The 24,217-nt window shown below is 39.9% G+C and overlaps 1 protein-coding gene across 1 annotated transcript; it reads left to right on the forward strand.

Moving 5' to 3' along the window:
* The first annotated feature begins 15,592 nt into the window (after nucleotides 1-15,592).
* LOC120901096 lies at nucleotides 15,593-23,456 on the forward strand. Its single transcript, XM_040308801.1, has 22 exons — nucleotides 15,593-15,721; nucleotides 15,794-15,886; nucleotides 15,968-16,169; nucleotides 16,254-16,421; nucleotides 16,481-16,575; nucleotides 16,636-16,793; nucleotides 16,854-17,299; nucleotides 17,363-17,649; nucleotides 17,718-18,379; nucleotides 18,438-18,786; nucleotides 18,845-19,137; nucleotides 19,538-19,619; nucleotides 19,680-19,766; nucleotides 19,841-20,042; nucleotides 20,131-20,298; nucleotides 20,407-20,501; nucleotides 20,576-20,730; nucleotides 20,798-21,237; nucleotides 21,353-21,609; nucleotides 21,689-22,359; nucleotides 22,424-22,772; nucleotides 22,850-23,456. The coding sequence occupies exons 1-22, from the start codon at nucleotides 15,679-15,681 to the stop codon at nucleotides 23,134-23,136; spliced, it is 5,589 nt and encodes a 1,862-aa protein (XP_040164735.1). The 5' UTR covers nucleotides 15,593-15,678; the 3' UTR covers nucleotides 23,137-23,456.
* Nucleotides 23,457-24,217: the final 761 nt, after the last annotated feature.

A 24,217-nucleotide genomic window follows, 5' to 3' on the forward strand; every position in this document is an offset into this window, starting at 1 on the left:
ACACACATACACAGACAAACGCGTACAGACACGCTTTCGCTCACACTGCCAACGCTTGAGGGAGTTTCCACTTTGTGAGGCACCCCAACGTCACCGCTTTTCTTTTACCACTATCATATACATGCACACGCATACATACATTCGTACACATATACACACACACGCGCGGTAAAGTTTTTCCTTCTTTAGGCTATGTGTGAGAGTGTTTGCGCGTTATTTACACCACCAGCTGGCCACTTGGCCCAAACCGCTGAGGAAAATCCATTGGCAACCCAAGGCAGCCGGAATCAGCGCGTGCTTTCCTTCCGTCGAGGTGAACGCCCTTTGGCAATGGCCCTACCGTTTGCGGTGCACGGTTGGCAGCGAGTGCACGGGATGACAGACCGCCGTGGGCCGGTTCCCAGCCATGGCTCCAGCAGTGTCACAGCTGGGGAAAATTCTCACATTTTTCAATCTCATCCCGAACCGCGTTTGGCCGCGTTTGGGTTTTGCTCCTTCTTTGGTTTCGCCGCCAAGGCGTTTTTCTGGCGCCTTTCAAATGTAGTTTATTTCGATGTTTTAGTGGCTTGCGCAACAAACACACTTCACATGCACGCACACATGCACACTGCTTTAGACTTTTTTGTGCACCGTCCAGCTTACATTTGGATCTTATAGATCTGTGTGCGCTAGTTGGAGCTGGTTTGGTTAGTCAAATTTATGTTATTTTCCTTGCGGTTCCGGCTTTCCATTCATTTCCACTACTTTCAAATGCCACTTTTCATCGTCAGCAGTGGTTTTCGTTTTTGCTTCACAGTTTCACAAACACTTGCGCGCACCTGCAAGAAGAGAAAAGGGAAATAAAAAAATGATCATTCCATTTATCGCAAACAATCGCGTTTTAAACGACTACATCTAGTAACCCATGACGAAAGCTCTTTCATAAGGGAAGCTTGTTTTGGTCGTTTTGTGCGATTATTTGTTCGGTCGGCAGAGGAAGGTGGGAAGGGTTTTGTTTTCAATTTTTCTATCACTCTTCCGTCGCCGTTCTTTAAAAAAATCCACAAGGAAAAGCGCTTTTCTTGGTGGTTTTTGTTGTTGTTGTTGGTTGCGGCAAGAGCTCGACCATGCGTCACAATTCCGGATTCTGAGCTTCTCGAAGTGGGGACAAGCCAGTAGTAGTAGTAGTTGCCTGCAGCAAATTGCAAATCACATTTATCTAAATCACTTTTTCAGCTTGAAATTCCGACACAGGAAAACCTACATTTACCACCGGAAGTGTGCGGTTCGCTATGGTGTGATGCTTTTTTACGTTGCGGTTGACATGGTGGAAGGAATTTCCTGGCTGGGCAGCTTCTTAGCGCGGGTAGAAATTCTGCGAATGAAACAAGAAAAATAAAATTGATCGAATCAGAACCATACCAAATACTTTGGTGCAGATAGAACAAAATGCAAATGATGTAAAAAAGACATCACCCCAGTGACGCCGGAAGAGAGAAAAAGAAAGGAAAGGAACTTATTCATCTATTATAGAATAAAGTCATTGTGTCGTTGCGGTTAGCAATTTTGCTTTCGATTTCACTGTTGTAATAAATTTGAATGGAATGAAAACGATCTTCACGAGTCATTTTGCGTAAGTTGGGGGAGCTTTTCGGAGTGAGATGTGACACCATTTTAAGCTATTTCTTTCCCTTGTTTTCCTGCTGATGTGATGTTCCGTTATTTGCAAAAAAGTGCCCTAAAACGATCGCCTTTTTATCTATGCAAGTATCCCTCTTCCGGTAAGCAATCGTATGCTTGACACGTTTGAAAAGCTTTTGCACTTAAAGACATGCCGTGATGGATGAAATGGAGCTGGAAAATCTTATTTGTGTGTGTGTGTGTGTGTGTGTGTGTGTGTGTGTGTGTGTGTGTGTGTGTGTGTGTGTGTGTGTGTGTGTGTGTGTGTGTGTGTGTGTGTGTGTGTGTGTGTGTGTGTGTGTGTGTGTGTGAGTGAGAGTTTTTTTGCTACTGCTTGACTCTCGCCCTCTTTTATTTCAAGCACTCGTCAAAATTGGAATTTTTAAGTAAAATAATCATAAAAAATATCCCCGGGACAGCATCCTCCAGCTAAGCTCCAGCTTCCTACGATGGTGCTGAGATGCTGCCCCTGGCAACTGAGCACATCGCCACCGTCGGGAATGGTTTCGCTGGGAGGACGCTTGAATGGTTTTTTCATTGTCAGCATTCAGCGGATGGGAAAATCATTGCACATCCACAATTGAAAACCGACAAACTGTTGAGCCCTGGGATCGATGTGCGGGACACGGGGACATTTTTCAATTTCATTACGGGACAAAAACGATGCGATTCCGTGTTTGTGGTGGATGAAGCAGGGGGTGAAAGAAAAATGGAATATTTATTGTAATTTAATACACCGTCGTACTCGGTAGCGTACTGTAGTGTTTGTTTTCTTTTTTTGCGCGGAAAACGCACGGAAAATCTGGGCGATGTGAACAATGTGCCATTATTTTTTGTTTGCGATGCTCGTAGGAATTTGAAGAAATTAATGGTTTTTGTAAAAATATTCTTTTTCGTTTCCAAAAAGCGAATGTTTACCCGAGCATCAGGGTAGAGGCGGTTCAGATGGCATATTCGGTCTTGTAAAAACTGACACAACTACCATCAGTAGTCTGATATGATCGTTAGCTGCTAAGTGATAAGCTACGGAAACTAGATTATATTTCTTCACAATCATTTTAGTAGTAATCAATTTTGAGAAACATTTTTACGGAGAGTGTGTTATACTAGATTATTTTTAATGAAACTTCAATGATGAATTGAAAAAATACAAAACCTAAATTTAGAACTCGTAGAACTCACCCTCGGTGCACTGATTTGCCAGTTAAACATTATTATGTTTGCAATTTGTAGTGTAAAGATTCTCTCCCTAACTAAACTTCATTAATATAAATCGACCTATTTGATTGAACTATCCGTTCGTTTCTAGTCTACCGTTCAAATATGGTCCCTCCCGGACTAGTGGCAGCTGTGTGAAACTTTCGCTAGTTTGCATTATTCAGTAGACCTTCGCCTTTTTTCTCCGGATATGACGACGCTGCTTCCTGCACGATTCAGCTTCAGTTCAGTCGTGTCCATTCGGGTGCAGAAAATACGGTCACGCATACACACGCCAAAATGGTACAGCACAAAAAAAACTCAAAGGGTTCGTTCTGGATAATGGACAAAGGAAAAACTAAGAGTGCTTGTGGCGGGGGAAATGTGGAGATGCAACAAATGACACACGTGCTGGAAGCCGACAGTGACCCTTTGGTTCATCTTGCGATTCGTTTCATTTTTAATGGAAGTGTTTCCGTAAGTTCAATTTTGAACCTGTCTACATCCTTTGCTCCGTACATGGTTGTTTGTAGGTCGCTGAAGCTTCGTTTTTGCTGTACCGTGGGAATGTTGAATGAACTATCGATTGGGAAGCATGTCGTGTCTGTTGGTATGACTAACGAGTAGACCTTTTATTGTGGCCTAGAAATGAAGGCTTTGCCCACAGAGCGGTGGGTATAGTGCAAATAAAAAGTTTTTTTTTATTATTTTCCCTTATGTGTGCTTTCGATCTGATTTATGTTGGAATACACTCTATGTTTCAGAATAGCTGTCTTATTTAGTATTACGGGTTGATTTATTCAACTGTAATGATATTTGATTCACGATGCACTGCATTCATTGCATAACATTGTCATCTGCAAATGTTTACACGCTATTATCAGCTTGACTCATTTATAGCCGCCCCGGTACATGGGGAGGATTTATTTTCTTTTGCATATTTGTTCACGATTGTAACATGAAGATAATATTGAATTATGTACCTGGTTGAACGCAAGAATGAGAACAAAATTGAAAAATATGCCGTGTAGAAATCCTTCAAAGTAAAAAAGACTGGATGAGTAGAAAAAGATCGAGAAGAATAAATTGCAAGAAAAAAAAAACACGTACGAACAGTGCTACGACAGATGCAAACAGCACGCCTAATACCCTACCGGCTCTCCTTTAAACATTAGATTTCGTTATGTAGATATACGCTGCAGGCTTCTGCTCTTTGCCACCCAAGATGTAGAGTCTGTACGTTTCAATTTCCGTTCCTACTAAAAAAAAAAAACACATAAAACCTCGAAAGAAACGTCCGGTTACGATATGGCAAACTGAAGATGTTACAGAACACTGATGCTGCAGCTTGCAACACTGATGCTGCAGCAGAAGGTACATCTCTCTACTGGTCAATGTCAACCGGTGCAGTGTGCAGAATTTCAAGCACAAGAAAAGGCAATGAAATCTGTGTACATGAAACGACGTTAGAGTTGGTCGGTGTAGAGAAAATTGTTCATCCTTTCTTCGAAAGCTGAAAAAAACAATTCCGAAAACTACAAAAAGAGTTTTGTTCCATTGTAGATACAACAGATGATACAGCTTGTCTTTTTTCCTCGAAAGGGTGGAATACATAACATTTACGGTGAACTAAGAAAGGACAGATAAACTAGAAATGAAGGATAGCCTGAAGGAGGAATAGTGTATAATTTGTCTTTTGTAAACTAATTTGTCAGGTAATATTGTTTTTACGAGAAATAAACCCAGGGATTTCAACCAATCCTATGAATATAATTTAATTTTTGTAAAGGAATTTTCGACACATGACTTTACAAGAATATTTCAAGTTGGGACACTTTTGATAAAGAGGTATTGAATGAGCACACGCATTTTTAATGAAATCGTCGCAAAATGAATGTCTAAAACCAAATCAAATCTCTTAATTAATGCATTGCTGCCGTTTCAGGCTGGATTTTAATAGAAGCAAGGAAAGCAAATATTATAAAAAAAACTACATAATTTATTTAAAAATTAAAGCTTTCTAATATAGTTGGAAGACCTAAAATTAGTTTAGGCAATGAAAACAAAATTGTTTTTTTTTTTATGTTCGATGCATAACTGTTTTAAAATAAATTAGCAAAATATAATCATTTATTTATTTTCAGGTATATTCCGGGAGATGTTTGTACATGTAAGGCTTAACCATTTTTATCGAGGAAGCTTGTATGTGACAACCACTAATTTAGCATTAACATAGCTTCCATGAATACAAAGAAAAAAAACGATCATAAACGTGGAAAACGATCATAAACGAGGAACTGTGAAATAAATCCCTTTGAAAGTGATACCAAGTTCAATCTGGAGTTGTAGTCAGGCTTGAGGAAAGCAAAATACTCCAATGTACATGAAAACATTATTATGCACGATGAAAGAACTAGGATGTAACCATAACGTATATGAACATTCTTTACCTATCCATAGTATAGCATTCATATTTCTTTATAAGATCAATGCCGTTTTATACAAGGTACGGTTGAACCTTGCAAGAGAAATTATTTCACACATTTATGAACTGCACTATAAATAACTAGGTTATACAAGAGAACTGGCTGTTGCTCAAGCATATCGACATGTAAAGACTTTTTACATCAGAAATATGTACAGAAGGTTCATCGGGCCTTGATGAGCTAACTACTAAATCCAGTTAAAGACACCCTTTCCCTTTTAGATGCTCTTACCTTTAAAAGAGATTAAAGAGAAGGTTATGCATAAAACCATTATTATAAATGCAGGCAATGCATCGAATGCAACGAGCTTCACCTTTCACCTACGAGAGGTACAACGTTATTGACTTTGCTTACACGCAATTTTACATGGCATCGTTTGCACCGGACCGAACCGGTTTGCTGTACACATCCTGTTCCGGGACGGGTGCCTTGCGGTGCTGTGGTACTGCTACCGATTACATCGTAGCTTTTATTGCATTTTGCAAAATTGAACAATTTCACACATAACATGGTCGATAAACATTTCGGTCTCCCTAATGGCTATCGAGATGCGGTTTGATGCAAACAAGCGCCGGTTCACATACAAACACATATAAACCTTTTGCATCCAGCATGGGAGGACAAAGAAGCTAAGCTTCGTTAGTCCTTCCATCTCGGAGCATCATCGAATATCTGGCCTCGGCCTCCCGCCGATCTGCATCCTTGTCCATCTAGCTGCCTTGAACCACAGAAGGATGAACCAATAAATTATCCTTTAGCCTAGTACCGTTTCAAAACCGGTTGGGTCGAGTGGGCCCGCTCCCGATGCCACTTCAAAAAGTTTATTTATGCGAGCAGCACACTCAAACAACACACGGGACACAGTTTTTGCTGTGCTGTGTTGTATAAATTTCTCACTCAGTTTTTGCATTTACATCCCGTAACTGGACTGGTATATTTTTCCTTGTAGTGGACATGGAAACCACCTGGGCCTTGTCGTTGGATCGAATGCTCTCGAACGCTCGACAGGAAATAGTTTGTTTCATGTGGAATTTATTTCAACCTCTGCGATGCCTGGGCACCAACTTACACCGCAACCTTTGTGCCTTTAGTCCGGTGCTGTGTTTTTCAACGCAGGTCAATGCATCCAGCGAGCTCTTCCAATTCTACACACCAAATCGATCGCCTGGTGGAATGTTATAAATTAAATTTTGGGCATGTCAAGACGGTACTAGCAGGTGAGAGTAAGGATCTTGCTTATGGAACAAAGGGATGAGGAATATCCAAGATTTCATCATAAAAACAGAAACATCCTTGTCTGTTTTATTCGATCTTTTGAGACGGGATGAAACTAAAACCTTCCGACCTTTTGATATTCTAGCTTCAATTAGAGCAACAGGAATTTCAGTATTAATGTAGGATGGGAGGACTATCCCCCGAAAGACGTCAAAATGACAGCTAGGTAGCGAGGGCATGACTGACGGCGATTTACGCTATAATCTTACCGCGAGCGTCATCACGAGGGGAAGCAAAGTTTGGACTAAATTCTTTTTTCATTGAAAAATTATATTACATCGCTCGTTTACCTATTTCTTACATCACATTTTCTTGCCTCTTTAAAGTTCATTTCGAATCGATGCGTGCAAATTTTGTATTAAAGTGACACGTCCATTAATAAAAGCATCCATTACGAGCAAGGGTGCGTGCGCACAGAACAGACCGGTCATTAAAATATGAAACATAATTCCATATGATAAATAATCCAACACCAGGCTTAATCATCGTCGTTGTGATGTAAAGGAAAGCCGTTCATAACAATTGCCCGCCCGCTTTTCGTGGGAAAATTCGTCGCAACACAAAACGAATTTGCGCTCTTTCCAGTTCTTTCTTTTCCCACGTCGATTTCCCTCCGGTGGCCAATCAGGAGGAGTAAATATTTGCAGGTCCATTTTGGAGAGGTGGGTCGGGATGCGCTCACAAGAAATGAGGTGACCATAAATTTTCTGCTATCAAATTTTACAGGACCAATGAAAATTTATTGCCACCGGCTGATTGGTGCTGGCAGAACGGGATGGCGAACTTGACCTGTTTTCCACGCATCGTGTTCTCGGCTCGTACCTTTATTCCCTCGGACAAATACGCATGCCACTGGATGAAGTTTGTTCAGTGTTCAAACCAAAAGTAAACACACGAGCCCGGACCACTACCGTTTTCCGAAAGAGGGATCGTTTTGCTCAAGTTACACAGTGCTCGAAAGCTTGCAAGTGAACAGCGAATCAGATCGATTTGGTGAGTGCGGGGAGCAGGAGCTCAAGCAAGACAAGGGCAAACCAAGCTCGGTTTGTCTGGTCGGGCTGCTTGGGAACGCTGATCGATTAATCTTCGTTTGATTTCGATACAGACGTGTTAAATCAACAGAAACAATTCTGCAAAATACTGTGCGTCTGTCTAGTATGTGAGAAAGGTCGCACTTTGCATGAACAGAAATAAATCATAATCTTTGTATTATATAGATACGGTTACCAAGAAAATATCATAGCCTTATTTCAAATAAAATGTGAAGTGCGCCAAGAACCTAAGGCCAGATATTTATTGATTGAAATTTGCAATTGGTATGTGCAAGACTGATAAGAACAGACAAATTGAAACGATGAAATACTACTCGTACGTTGGTAAATTTTCCAACTCGCTAAGCATATTTTACAGTCAACTGGAATGTAGAGGATGATTTTTGCTGTACAGTACTTTATCAACGTTGAATAATTTTTTTACCAATCGCTCAGTCCCATCCACTGACAAAATAAATGGAGCCTTTATTAAAAACTATGTAAACATAAAACAAACACTCCATCCCTTCCATCAGAAAGCCTAAACTTGTTTGTTCCTTTATTTAAGTAAATTCACCCATTCACCCCCAACCAAAACATATTCGGCAAAATGTACATTTCATAGTTTTACGGTTGATTTAAAGTTTTTCATCCCCTCCCGAGACACACATTCTTTGGCGATACTTTCCCGAACAAAGAAAAGTCCCTCGAATGTCAGCGAAAAAGTTTGTAGGAAAATGTGTACCAGCTGGACCAAAGGCGCTGCGGTAATACCCTTGAGGCGAAAAGATCTCACCCAAACCTCGATAGCTGGTGGCTAGAGTTACGGCCATGTTTTGCATAATTAGTTCAGCCAGTTCCATCAGCTCCTAACAACGGTCTCCGAAGTGTTTTAAACACACAAAAAGAGAATAAGCAACCTTTTTTGCTGTTGAAACCATAATTGCTAGTTAAAAAATGAAGAATACAACAAAATCAGCAGATCAGAATCATACTCATTAAGTCAAGCGCGTGTGCACGGCTGATGGGTGATGTAGAAAATAGTGTGGCAATGATAGTGGCAGCACTTCATTCTTTTTAAAACACAGAACATCAAATGAAGCTAAATAAGCTTTCGAATTTTAACCCTTACCTCACTAAACATACTAAGTGCTCTTAATCACTATGCCGTAAAGGAATATCAGCCAACGATTTGGTTATGTGGGGTGCTTTCATAGACAGCGGGTCGAGAAAGCTTTTGGTAGCAGATTTTTCATCTTTATAACAAAAGCAAATGTTATATATTATGTGAAATGTTAACACTTTATCCTGAGACGTTACACACACCTTATGATTATCCATTCTGGTTGTGGTGATTTTGGTTGAAATGGAATAAATCAACTTGGTTTTGATTAATGTTACATTTTACTCATTATTTTTTAAAGAAAATTCATTTTTGTATGCTTAATTTTCAGTTCAAAACTCTTATTTGGTAAACAAGTTGAAAACAAACTTCATTTAACAAAACATTTAATCTTTTTTTAGGCAATTTTGCCGGGCTACTGTTGAATAATAATATAAAAAATAAAGTCAATTTGGAAGAATGTGATTTAACTCTTTTCTACTTTTGATGTATCTTTTATTCGAATTCTTCAGTGATTGAAATGCATGAAGATATGTTTTTTTTAAATTTTCATAACAATTCATAGCAATTGCATTTTTTTTAAATTTTAGTATTTTATTTCGATAACATTCATTAAATACAATGAGCATCAACCGAACTTTCAAGATTAACGTTATAACAGTATCTTGAATATTGTGATCTTTAGTGTAATCGAATATAATTTCATATTAATAATCTTCAAATATGCACGGGACGGTCCCGTGGTACAGTCGTCAACTCGAACGATTCAATAACATGCCCGTCATGGGTTCAAGCCTAGAATGGACCGTCCTCCCGTAGCAAGGATTGACTATCCGGCTGCGTGGTAATGAATTAAGTCTCGAAAGCCTGTATAGGCCGGCATGTCCGCGTAGGACGTTACGGCAAATAGAAGAAGAAGAATCTGCAAATATCGAAGTCACAACTAAACTATCAAACTCACTCTTCAACATTCCCATGTGTTTTCATGTTTAAAATTTCTCGAAACGCATTTAATGTTTATTCTTAAGTGTTTTTTTGTATGATTTTGCAACTCAGCCAAATAAAATGGCTAAAGGTAGGAAGTAATTTCAACACAATTTATAGAATTGACAAGACAGACCAAGACATTGTAAAAAAAATGGATATACTATCCATCGTAATCATAATACTTGCAAATAATAATAATGGATCATTGACAAGACAGACCAAGACATTGTAAAAAAAATGGATATACTATCCATCGTAATCATAATACTTGCAAATAATTATATGAAAATGTTTCTGGTTTCATTAAGGGTAGTCAAGCATACATCAATAAAACAAAACATCTATTAAACGCTGTAAAGTGTAAATTATATTATTAAGCGGGGATATGATAGATGATACTGGTAAAAATCCAAATAATTAAGCTAATATTGTTGTACTTAAAAATTACCACCATGGAAAACAATTAAATGTAACTTAAAAAATAACAAATAATCAATAAAACACTTAAAACGAGACACAGTTTATTTAACTAAGAACCCAAGTGACCATTTTCCATACTTGTTTACTTAAATTCGTAAAGGCTCATAAGCATTCAGAACTACTGGTATGTTATCATGTGGTACGAATTCGTATCATTATTTCATTTCATATATTTCATTCATTCATGTTAATTCAATACCGGCCATGAAGGCTAAATATCGAATATTTCAAATTTCTTCTTAACGTAAACAAAACTAAACCAACTTCTGAGTTTAAAAAAAAGAACAGATAAAAAGATAACAGATAAAGCACAAAAGGACTAGAGTAAACTTATAAAAAAGAAGTAGAGAGAAAAAGGAATTCAAGAAGATAAATTACACGATATAAGAAATTAGACGGTAAATAAAACGAAAAAAGAGAGGTGTCAAAATCAAACAGAAAGTAAAAATACTTAAATCACCCAAAACAGGATAGAAGAGTATCATTGTATGTATATAACATATCTCGTTTCTTTTTAATAAAGACAACTCAACAACAGCGTTTTAAAATATTTATTTTTTTACAATAACGGTTAAATTACCCAATATGATTTCCTAGCGTAACTTATTAACGTTATTTGAAAACTACTATTTTCTTCACATTTTAATTGTTTAACATATTATTATTTATTTAAACATTTTCAGTGTTCAGACATGACCATTAAATAACGTTCGTTACATTAAAATTTTGAAAGCAGCAAGTAGACAATAAAATGTGTCGTGACTCTGAATAGATCGTTCCCTTGCAAGCATGGTATTAATCATAAACAAAATTAACCCTATCCCATTGTCTTTTAAACAATTCAATTGTTTAAAAACTTATCAAGCAGAACACATTAAACGTTGCTAAGTGAGCAGTTTAACGCTGCAGGACTAGTGATACATTTTTGCTACCGTTTGTAATTTATTCCAATAAATTTGCCTAATCTGTGAAAATCTTCATCTTCTTACCTTACCTACCCTTGCTGCTGGGTTCTGTATCTCGTCAGTTTCAGGGCCTCAAAATACTCGCTCACGGCGTGTGCTTCCGTTCAGTAAACCACTTTCGTTCGGTCACTTTCCACTTTCCAAAGGTTCATTTATCCAGTCCTGTCAACTCGACCAAGCCCGAGACCGGATATTTATCTTCAATCATGATCCGGTGGAATTAATTATCTTCCGCTTGACAAATTCATATCGACAGTTTTTTTGTGTATTTTGGTAGTGATCAACAACACCCGCCTTGTTTGTTCTCTCCATTGGCCGGAAATCGTCACTCCCTGGCCGACCAACTTTGCTGACGACCCGTTGGGCGCAAGGAAAATTTCGCAAAACTGATAGAGCCGTGCAACCCATTTACAAACCACCGCAGGTTATTTCAGCTCCAACGGCATCGTAGGCTAGGCGGTAGTATCCGATGTGGGGTGGGGTGGAGTAGGTGGGCTTTCTCAGGAGCATAAATTCAACCAGGCGGTCGAGGAAAAGCCTCCAGCAGGAAAGGCGTACAATTTAATCGGGAAAACTTCCACTTTTGGGGAAGGCACAAAGTTCCTTACGCTCTGCGCCAGGTCATGGGCAAAGGAGTAATTTTCGAAATAAACGCAAGCAAAATCGTTTATATTCTTGGAAGAAAAAAAAAGTAAGAGAGCGGGAAGGAGTAAAAAACCATTGAATCGAATCGATCATGATGATACTGATAATGATGTTGATGGAAATGGGCGCAACCCTGCAGGGGGTTCACAGCTTCCTGGGCTAGCTTTCCCAAAACCCATTCCAATCCCAACCAAACGATGGTGCTTCAAATAAGAACCTCCAATCTGAATGGGGCTTTGGAGAAGAATTATGGAAAGAAAAAGTTTGGCCTCCCTTTCTCCTGCAGCAAGAAAGCAATTTTCGATCGGACGATGTTAAACAAAAACATACAATACAATGCGTTGGAAATGAAAAGGCATAAACATTTTGAAGCATAGCGAAAAATCGTACGATGGGCTGTGTAGCAAATGCTTCCTGGAAGAAAGAATGCCTTCGGCGCTCTTGCTTGATGCAGGAGTTGAACCAATGAATGGCGCTCAAACATGACAATCCATAAGGGGGCGAGTGGGGAAAAGAAAGGGTCGAGAAAAGACACGAGAACTTTAGTAACAAATTAAATTGATCCACTTTGGGTAGTTTCTTTTTGTTTGTTTCTTTCGCAAATAAGGTAAATAAAATTGTCTCATCGTTAACGGGAAAGATAAATAACCTGCAGCTTGAAGCATTTGTTTAAAGATTCATATTTGTAAACATATGTTTGTTTTCGAAGGAGTAAAATAAAAAAAAAACGAAACAGCGTTTCAATTATTTATTTAAAAAAGTAATGCAATAACAAGATCACAGTATCTAAATGAGCTTATTGTTTTTTATTTTGCTTTATAGAATTTTATTTTTGTGGTCATGGTATATACAACAATTAGCCAATATCTTTTAAATATTTTACCATCAACATGCAACTAAACAGAATAAATCGAGAGATATCTTCTTTGCAAACTCAATCAGAAAAAGGTTGCTTTCCAGCCCTTCATAAACGTGACCAACCAGTCAAATTAAAAATCCTAGCGATGGCCCTTCACAACAGGAACTCCATTCCAATATTCACTAGCAAAACTTCAACCGCAGCAACTGAGATTTCCTTGGTTTGTTGCATTGTTTTTTGTATAGTCCGATATCGGTTGACAGGTTTTTGTCATATTTCCTATTTCTAAACCTGCCTTCAACACGATCCAACGTTTGATGAATTGTGTAGCCCTACATCAAAAGGAAAAATCGTGATAAGAAAATGTAAGCAAAAAGTGAACTGCAAAATTTCAAGGACTAATCGACGCAAAAAAAAAGCATGTTTACTATCAGGATTATACACAGCTAGTGGTACTCCTTGATGCAAATGTTTGTTTGTTTGTTTGTTTTGACGTCGGTTTTTGTTGCCTCACTGTCTGACAGTGTTATGAATGGAAGAGACGTAAAAAATGTGTTGCTCTATGGCATATCCCGATCAACACCGAGCAAAGAAAACCCTCTTATCGAATCCTTTGCTCTGTGACAGACGGAAGGATGGATGGTTGTTAGGGCATTGGTTTCCCGCTGATTGGAGATTTGGATGTTTTTCGATTTTATTTTTCACTTTACCTTAGGCAAACGGTATCTGCAACGGTTCAATCGTTCTGGCATTGGTTTGATTGAGTCACTGGACGAGTTGTTTGCCACAGGTACTTGCAAAACGAACTGGTTTATTGAAGCATTTTTAATCGGTTTATTCACAAACATCACGATATTTTCGAAGCATCGCGTTACGCTTGACGCATTTTAGCATTAAAAGAGTGAATCATAACGATTTTTTGACGAATTGAAAATTGTATAACTAATACTTTTAAAAAGTTTGTTTCAAATATATTGATAAAAAATGTATAATTGATTTTTTGTATTCTTTTTTAACAATCGCTTCAATGGTTTAGAACAATTATTTTATGTTTATGTTTCTAATAAAAGTTTATTTTGATACAATTTATTTAAGTTCAAACTATTTAAAGAAAGTATTATTTAATTTAACGAAATATACATTTGATATAGATACATGATAGATGACTCATAAAATCCTATACAGTTTTTCTTTCTCCATATCTTTGATAACGCTTCATCTCAAGCAGAAAAGCCTCTCACCCCGCCAATACTTATCCCCAAACGTATCAAACTTCAACAGAACTACTGTATTCATCATCATCCATTTGCTTTCCACCGGAACGCTGAAAAAGGGAATTCAATACTCACCATGGTCAGCCGCTCGGAATGGTTGGGTGAAATGAATGGATTGCAACGATGCTGAAATTCAGCGAACATGGTGCTGCTCATTCACATCAACAAAAAAACAGACACAAATATATGGATTATGGATTCGAGGAAAGCCTAACAACTGTGAGCGCAATGCTACGGAAGCAAAAGTGAATGTTGTGTAAAAATCACCCCGCAGCAAGGGTAGCTCATCAGCATGTTGAAACGCAGGAACAAATAAACTGCCAACGTGCGGAACAAAGATAAAAAATAACAGTCAAAAGCTCCTTAAAAAATGAGGCCACAAAGGCAAGGACCTATCAGCACTATCAAAGCACGCAGCATCCGGCGTGATGAAGGAACGTGTTTAAGCCGATATTCTCCTTGGCGATGGAGAAAGCATATTACAAACGCTCTCCTCTCTTCAACACACACCTGAAGCAATGGTAGGCGAGTGGGAGGTTTTCGCTCCACACAGTGCTTTGTTAGATGTACAACTTCATAAATCATTTTGTTTTTTCTTTTCCTGTTCCTAAGGCCTCAGAGGGCTCCTTCAGAATTGTTTGCAATGTTCTTCATCCATGCTTCAGGTTTGCGCGTGTCATATTTTCATCAGTCACGTGAGTCCTCACCTGTTCAGGGCTGAGCTTTCTTATCTTCTACCTTTCTTCGATGGCGATAGAGTTTCGAAGCAGTTATTGACTCCTTCGGAAGGACGGGTTGGAGGCTCGAGCCACGAACGACAGAGGAGCCGTAATATGTAAAGACCATTAATAAGCTGATGTGCCTTTTACATCCCGTTCACACGAACGATGTTGAAAGCAACGATGATGATGACGATGATGATGAGATGTCGCGTATCCGCTTCAATCTTTGGCTCCACACTGAAGAGCGATGCGGGAGGTAAGTTTGACAGCGACGGAAGCAGGAATTTGTCACTCATTGAACAATGCCGACAAGCATGGTTTCGGTCGTTGGCATCGACCAGTGAGTAAAGGAATAGGTTTGTCAAGTCATTCTGTGTCGTTGTCAAGCAATAAGCCTTGTTTGCGTCATTCCCTAGACACTTCAAGAAATAATAATAAAGGTCAATAATCGACTGATCTACAGGACTAACGAATTCAAGGAAGTAAAGTGAAAATTATTACTATTACTTACGTTAAAATTAATTTGGGGGTTTTAATTAGGCAAAGGGTAATCCCGCAGTACAGTCATGTCAAAGTCAAAGAAAATGCATTTATAAACAATACGTGAAAATTTAATTTAATGATTTTGGTCTCGACCACAATCGGTTTAGGGATTGTTGCTTGGCTGTACTAACAGAAAATATATTTATCTAAAATTTGGATTTTTTTTTAAATCCATTTCCAAACTCGTGAGTGCATGAATGATATCGATTATAGTTGATTCTAACGGCTGCATAATGCGCACGAAATAACAATTGACGCATGCACTTGTACTGATGCAATCGGTTCATATTGATTTGCAATACATTCAGTATGAAACTGTTCTCTCACCGTGCGAGAGAGCAAGAGAGTTTTCAGTTTGAATACACAGTGATTAAAATCTAGACGATGGATGTTAGTCTCATCTCGGCGCTTGGCTGTAACTGACGAGTAATAATGGGCTGCGTGTATTTAATACTGCTTGTTAGTTTGGTGAGAGGTAAGACTTATAATTGAGGTTTTCATTACGTCAAACAGTGTGTATCATGTGTCATGTACACTATCTTTACAGCTACTGTTGCGGATCTCTATCCAGTACTGTCGGGTTTGGATGAAGATCTACCGGAGAATTCTTTTATGCCGAATGAGCGAGCTACAATCGATGGTACTATTTGCAAATGCAGTTATTGTACAATTTAACAACTATTAACAATCAACAACAACAATTGTGCATATTTTTCCATAGACTGTCACTTACGTCACTACAGGCATGGAAACACTGGTATAGTAGGACCGGCGTTTGCTAAGCCGGCCTTTTTAACGGAGTTTGCACACATTGGAGCCATCGGTTGGACTCAACCGGACGGCAAGATTATATGGGGTTGTGGTGGCTCATTGATATGGAACAACTTCATTATCACCGCCGCTCATTGCACAGCGAATGATGAGTTGAGTTTGAGTTGAGCTTTTTGGCATAGAACTGAAGATCCGTAAATTGTAAATATGATTAAATATAATTCATTTTTCCTCAGTAATGTTTCCCCAGATGTAGTTCGCTTCGGAGATCTGAACATATACAGCGATGAAGATGATAGGTACGCACAACAGTTAACGATCGTGAGCATCATTCGTCATCCCAAGTACAGTTTTAGTGCCAGATATTATGACATAGCGCTGATGAAGTTAGAGCACAATGTCTCGTAAGGATTGTTAGTTAAGTGAGGTCAACATCACACATATTAAGAACTGTTATTTTTAGTGTGCACGAGACAGTTGCACCCGCTTGTCTATGGCTAGACAAAGAAGTCCGGTTTAAGGAACTAGAATCAGCCGGATGGGGACAGACAGGATTTGGTAAGTATGTGATAGAATCTACTAAACGGAATCCGTAACAATAACATTAATTTGCAACAGGTGAATCTCCAACACCCATTCTTTTAAAAATTACTTTGAAACCGATGAGCAATGAGAATTGCACCGAACATTACACATCCACTACCGTTCGAGGTTTGCAAAGAGGGCTTGATCAGCATCATATTTGTGCTGGAGATGCTAAGATGGACACATGTTTGGTAAACAGTGCATCCAATAATATATTCCGGATCTCTCAATCACATTCAATCTATTTGCAGGGTGATTCTGGAGGTCCTCTTCATATACGGCTACAGCATAATTACAAAGTAACGCCTTTCCTGGTAGGCCTAACCTCATTTGGGCGACCTTGTGGACAATCTCACCCAGGAGTGTACACCCGGATAGCACCGTTTCGGTCATGGATTGTGGAAACACTGCAGAAAAACGGACTGACAGGACTGAGGAACAGTGACTTTGATCCTGCCGACTGTGCTTTACGTCACGTTGCAATACGACAGTTGGCTATTTCGAACGTCGTAACTAACCAGTCCGGTGTGTTCGAATCATTCGATATACAGCGAGAGTATATTTCGCGCGATTATGTAGGGGAAAAAGTGCAGCTTAAATGGCCTGATACAGTTACACCCCAGAAAAACAATTGTATGGGCTCCATTATTGATCACAACATAGTGGTTACGTTGGGTGATTGTACCTCGCATACAGGGTGATGTTGATTGAGATTTTTCATAACTTTCTTTACAAACTTTAATACTTTTTTTCATTTCAGATTGCAACCATCGCATGTATTACATGCTGAAAGAACCGACATTTGGGTACGGGACACTCCAGTTCTAGATGAAAAGTTGTACAATGTGATCGAGATACACTTGCATCCAAACTATATTAACGGTTCCTACTACAACAATATAGCGATCTTAAAGATCGATCGATCATTTAACAGTCTACCGGCTTGCATTTGGAATGCTCCAAATCTACCAGATCCGTTGATCGAAGTAGCTACTGTTGGGAGAGTTGACTTGATTATATATCAGTACAAAGGAAACACCATATATGGTACGTAAACAAGCTCCTTTGAAATAGTAAAATTAATTTGAAACACATTGCTTTGTATCGTTTTGCAGATCCCAGCTATGCGTCGCTAACTCCCCGAGTTTACGCATACGACAATACAAACTGTTTACTTGCAGATCAATATAAAAAAAATCTGGTCGAAGGACTTGCACATCAGCACCTGTGCTTTGGTAATGACCCATTTCTGGTGCCTGAAGTGTGTAACCTTACCAGTGGTGGACCGCTTCAACGTTCAGTTTTTCGCCTTCAACGCCATTACAAGCATGTGTACGGAATTAGCCTTTTTGGAAGAGATTGTGGTTACGGCGAACCTGCAGTAGCTATTCGACTGCATGCTCATATGAACTGGCTAGAGTCGGTGCTTTTACCCGCCAAATTGCCAAGCCAAAATTCTCACTCTCTAGATGCTGTTCAATTCATCAACTCCGATCTGGAATTGTTTGATCGCTGTGATTTTTACGATGAGTCGGTTGGACTTTGTGTTCCCACTGAACGTTGTAGACGAGTTCGGCAACGCTTAGAACAAAATGAAGCCATGATATTCTGTGGGAATGGGACGATCATATGCTGCCTACCTAAGGACGTCTTGGATGATGAACAGCTGCTTAACGATGAAGATCAACAGTTAGAAGATTGTGAAAATCGTTTCGAGTCATTCCGTCGGCGAAATTTTCTTAGTAGTGCGGAGCAGCCTCAACCGAAGCCACATATAGTATTTATCATTAATTTTGTACGTTAGATAAAAAATATAAACGATATTTTTTTTTCAGGCGGAGGTAGTTTGGATGAATGAAAAGACTGGTGCTCAATATACACTATGTTTGGGTTACCTCATAACCACTGGAACTGTAATTACGAGCGCTGCGTGCACCGAGATTGTAAACCGCAAACCCAATATGTTGTTATTTGGTACCATCCGGAGTCAATATGAAGATTTTCCTATTCGAGCACCAATTGCAACTATTATTCGCCATCCACAGTATGAGTCTGCTACAGGAGCAAATAATCTTGCTCTAATAAAACTAAGCGATCCCATAAAACCCACCGCAGCGATCTTCCCCGGTTGTTTGTGGAGAAACAAAACACACACACCGTTGGTGGCAACACTACAGACCTTTGGTTGGTTAATGGTGAACTTGTAAAGAAGTATTTGAACACATTTATATTTCCTTTGCAGTTCAATCACAACTACGGCAATCATCTGTGCATCCCGTCTACGATTCTGATTGCAAGCGGTACGTAAAAACGTCATTGCACGGTGGGGAATTTTGTATGCATTCTACGACCTCGCAATCAACAAACACAGCGGGTCTTATCGTTTGGCGTGGAAAAGGAACCAAAAACGCTCCGGTTGAGTATTTGATCGGGGTATACAGCCGTGGTGGCAACTATGAAGCTGACGAGCCGCTGATTAATAGCCGTATTTCGGAATATGTTCCATGGATAATAGATAACCTTTACACTGAATCAGTCTAATGAGAGTATTTATGCTTCTAATAAAACTAGCAGTTTTTAGGTGATTCTCTTAATCTTAAGCAAACTATCGCACAATAAAAAAATAGTCATTGTATATGTGAAAATGACTGAAATATTTAGTATGACCTTGCTTCATCTTTAAAATAATCATACCCATAAAATACGCGTGACGGTGAAACCTCCCACTCTACGCTACCAGTAGAACTTGGCGATCTTTCAATCGCGTGATCTAACAGACAGATTAACAGTTGCTTCTGTAGCAGCAGTGCTATAAAGCTGTTCATAAACCGGTTTACTGCCGGTAAGAGTGAGCACGAATCAGTTGTGGCGGGAAAGAGAGGCGCTAATAAACCGATGCACTTTAGCAGTACCACAGACTCGCAGTATGCTTTAGTGTACGATCAACAACAGATCAGTGATAATGGCGTGTGATTGGGCTCTGCTGGTAGTGCTAATTGTTGCAGTTTTACCGTATTGTAAGTATGTGAATCAAAACTATTCGCATGTTTTATGCATGGATTAAATTTATTTCACAGGTACTTGCAAATTGTACCCGATCAGACCTCGATTACCTGAAGATGAGATGGATATGATGTTAGCGAATGATAGAATATCTCTAAACGGTGAGCAGCTTCTGAATTTCTAAATGCACAAATGTTGCATACAGTACCAGTCATTTTGTTTATTTTTGAGCCAGATTGTCACACAAGAAACTGGAAAGACGGGTTCGAGGGGTTAGTGGCACCGGCATACGGAAATCCTGCACTGTTACGCGAGTTCGCTCATATCGCCGCGATCGGCTGGACGGGAGCTGACGGTAAAGTGAACTGGGGCTGCGGTGGATCACTGATATGGGAGAACTTCATTCTTACTGCAGCACACTGTGCGGCAAACGATGAGTATGGAATCAATCAATTTTAAATAGCAAGAGTCTGTTCGTAATTCTATTGGATTTGTGCTTCCTGTTTATTTGTACGTCTCACATAGAGATGTACCACCAGATGTAGCACGAATGGGAGACCTCAACATCTACAGCGATGATGACGATGAGTTTCCACAGCAGTTGCGCATTGTGAAAGTCATACGCCACCAACAGCATCGGTTTAGTGCGAAGTATTACGATGTGGCACTAATGCAGCTGGAAAAAAATATCACGTGAGAAATCAAACCCGGTTACAAAACAGCCCAACATATAATAACTGTACTGCTGGTGGGTTTTTTGCTAAAAACATCATCCCAATATTTGTTTTCTTTTCGAACAAGGGTACACGAAACGGTGGCCCCTGCCTGTCTCTGGTTAGATGATGAAGTGCGCTTTCCGAAGCTATATGCCGCTGGTTGGGGTAGAACAGGTTTTGGTGAGTGAATGTCTCAAAGCGCTAGGGATAATCCAGCCAAACGTGCAATAAACTCTAATGACCATGTCGTTTAGGTGAGGATAAAACAAACATTTTGCTGAAGGTCGATCTTACCCCGATGAACAATACGCAGTGCTCAAAGTTCTACACCTCCTCCGAGCGTGGCTTAAGAAACGGGCTGCACGCACATCACCTTTGTGCGGGCGATGAGAAAATGGATACATGCCCGGTAAGAAGCTAAATATATGCGTTTTTTAAATGGCATAGCACTGACTAACGTATTCCTTTTCTCACAGGGTGACTCCGGTGGACCGCTGCACGTGAAACTATTGCACAACGCCAAAATGACGCCCTTCCTGGTGGGTGTTACATCGTTTGGTAAACCGTGTGGACAAGCAAATCCGGGCGTATATGCTCGGGTATCCAGCTTTGTCGAGTGGATCATTGAGACGCTCCAGAAGGAAGGAGAGCTAGCAACGGTGCACAAATTTCAACCATGGACCTGCGCCTTACGCTATGTACATGTGCGCGAGTATGAGGACGATGTGGTGGTCTCGAGAAGCAATAACTTTGAAACCTACGATTCAGACAAAGCTCATTTAGTAGGAGGCGATAGTCTACAGCGGGTCGACATTTTTTGGGAAAATTCGATTGTTCCCTCTCGGCGCAACTGCTCCGGTGTCCTCATAGAGCGAGATGCCATTGCAACATTAGCAGATTGTGCATCACATATGGGGTATGTAGGATGTGTGTGTGTGTGTGTGTGTGTGTGTGTGTGTGTGTGTGTGTGTGTGTGTGTGTGTGTGTAACCGGCTAGTAATTAAGTACGCTAAATAGCACATCTCTCTTAGTTCAACACCGTCCAGAGTGCGGCTAAGCAATGGCAATTTCATCAACGTATCGGAAACCATCGTTCATCCAAAGTACTACCCTGCGACAGGACCTTACTACAACAATATTGCTATTTTGAAGCTACCGTTTCCAGTATCAATTATTCCCGCATGTGTATGGTACAATGACATCATTCCCGATCCGCAGTTTGAGGTCATCGGTAAAGGTCGTGCTGATTTGGTAGGCTATAATCGAGACGAACGAGTTACGACCCTAAGTATGTTTCAACCATACGATACATGTCGTATAAATTGTGATCCACTATTGTATCAAGCCAACGATTGCTCTCATTTAAGATCCTACCATCATTGGAATTTCACCACGGGCAACACTGCACTCCAACAACGAATGCCGGCTGGCCGAACAGTACCGAACGTTACTCAAAAACGGGCTACAACATGAACACATTTGCTTCCAAAATAAGCCATTTTTAGTACCAGCCACATGTGACCAGCACCTTGGTGGTCCTATCGAGAGAGAAATGTGGCGCTATTCGAAGTACTTCAATTACGCTTACGGAATGAATCTGTTCGGTCGTGATTGTGGCTTCGGAGAGCCAGCAGTAGCTGTACGGTTTAATGCACACAGGCCGTGGATTGAGTCTGTATTGCTACCGGAAATTGCTAACAACAGAAAATCCTCCACTGCAGGATCGAAGGACGAGGTGATCTTCATCGATCCCGACCTTCGTTTGAACGATCGTTGTAGCTACAGTGGAGGCGTGCAGGGTGTTTGTGTAGCCCATGATAGATGTCCCAGTATACGGCAGCGAATGTCAAACGGCGATTCTATAATTATATGCTCCGGTGGGTCCGTGGTATGTTGCCCTCGTACAGATGTAACAAGTAATCCGAGTGAGATTGAGAGAGAATTTAACGAGTGCGGTCAGCGGTACGCACAGCTACGCAAGCAGCGCCAGCAACAATGGGAGGGTTTTCAACCATTGAGATTAAGGTTGCCTCATTTTGTAAGTATTGTCTACTTAGTTAGTGTGACGAACTCATCAAATCCTGATTCTATTCTCCTTGTAGGCTGAGGTAGGATGGGAAGAGGGATCGGAAATACGGTTCCAGTGCATTGCATATCTCATCAGTACTCGTGCTGTCGTAACGTCTGCGTCCTGTTTGGTTTCGAAAGAATTCGAACCGACCGTTGTGCGCCTGGGAAATATCCGATCTGGACCGCAGACCACGAATATAGCGATCATACCTATCAGCACAGTGGAAATTCATCCGGAGTTCAATCAAAGTACGTTTGAGAATAATATTGCCCTATTAAAGCTTACTTTGCCAGTGCAGCCTACAGTGTACATGTTCCCGGGATGTTTATGGCAAAATAAAACTCATTCTCCGGTCGAGTCGGCAATATTTCGAGGTGGAAGTAAGACGATGAAGAAAAAACCTTCATTTATCTATATTGACGAATTGAAACTTACAACCAATTGTGTCTTTCCGCAGATGGTTTCGACCCCATACATCCAATGTACGTGAGGGATTGTAATGTACGCTTTGCCAGAACATTCTCGGATCCGCGGATTACGTGTATGGTTCCGGGCGTTTACGGAACAGGGGAACACTGTTACCCAACGGGAAGTCCAATTATTTTCAGACAAAATGAGGACACCAATCTCTTTACTGAGTATCTGGTGAACATCTATAGCCATGGACGTTGCAATTCAACCTCTCTGCGCATTGTACACCGCATTGCGATGTACATTGATTGGTTTAAGGAAGTTCTGAAGTAAGGGTCAAATCATGCATAATTTAATAAACTGCACTCATAGATGAAATCTAATAAGTGCAGATTATTATGAAATCTAATTTGTAGATTAATTATGAAAACTGAATAAGAGATTTAATACAAAGCTTTTTACTTAAAACAATGTTCCGAGCACCGAGACAGTTTCTTTCATTATAAATAATCAAATCTACAAAAGGTGATTCATGATTTCATTATTTTCAATTGCATAGGATGATTCCAACAACCTTTCAACATTATTAATCAGCGTAAGTAGAAAGATGTAAAAAGAGTAATAAAAGACAGGAAATATTGCATAAAACTGTATCCGGTATTATTATTATTTAAAACCCGTTATTATTAATAACTGTCTTTTTAGTATTAACGAAATTATGTCCAGCAACCACCAAACGCTAAATTATATTTGAGTGGTAATCTTGCTAGTTGTTGATTATTCGAAAAGTAATATATTCCACCAGCTTAAAGCTATTTGCGGATAATGAATGAGGCTTTCCCAAGGTAAGCCAGAAGTAAAAATCAGTGACATCTTTAGCTACGATTCACTCGTTGCCAATAAACAACACGCGCGCAAGCATTAATTCTCATTACCGAAGGGTTTTCTGTGAAGGTGTCGAGCCGAGCGCAAAGACAACCATTTTCGATTGAAATAGGAAGGAAACGGCACACATCTTTCCACAAACCTCAATTCAGCATACTTGCCAATGTCACCAAAGGATAACAGTACCTTTTAAGCCCGGAAACGGAAACCTAGTCGCTTCATCCCATGTTTCTCTCTACTTTGAAACAAAGTTGCTTCTCAGCGTATGTTCTTAGTGCCTAAGCCAATCTGAGACCGGATCTACGTTCAAAACTAACGAAACTATGTTACGGAAACTGGGTTGTTACGATGCCTGCCTTTCCAAGCGTTGGTTGAGTTGGTGCTAACTAACGAAGCGGATCAAACCTCCAGTAGTCACCCGATGGGGATACTGTTGTTAGTTTTTTTTCTTGTTCACATTTTTCTATTCACGAGCACACTCATTTATACAGATACAAAACACGAGCAAAGATTTCAGCACGGTAACACT

The sequence above is a fragment of the Anopheles arabiensis genome, chromosome 3, assembly GCF_016920715.1.
Source record: "Anopheles arabiensis isolate DONGOLA chromosome 3, AaraD3, whole genome shotgun sequence".
In the NCBI taxonomy this organism is placed as follows: Eukaryota; Metazoa; Arthropoda; class Insecta; order Diptera; family Culicidae; genus Anopheles; species Anopheles arabiensis.

Bases quoted from the DNA above. Each gene is read 5' to 3' on its own strand.
- LOC120901096 (XM_040308801.1), top strand. From the start codon at position 15,679: ATGGGCTGCGTGTATTTAATACTGCTTGTTAGTTTGGTGAGAG. The intron at 15,722-15,793 runs GTAAGACTTATA...CTATCTTTACAG, and splicing joins GCTTGTTAGTTTGGTGAGAG to CTACTGTTGCGGATCTCTAT. The intron at 20,502-20,575 runs GTGAGTGAATGT...CATGTCGTTTAG, and splicing joins TTGGGGTAGAACAGGTTTTG to GTGAGGATAAAACAAACATT.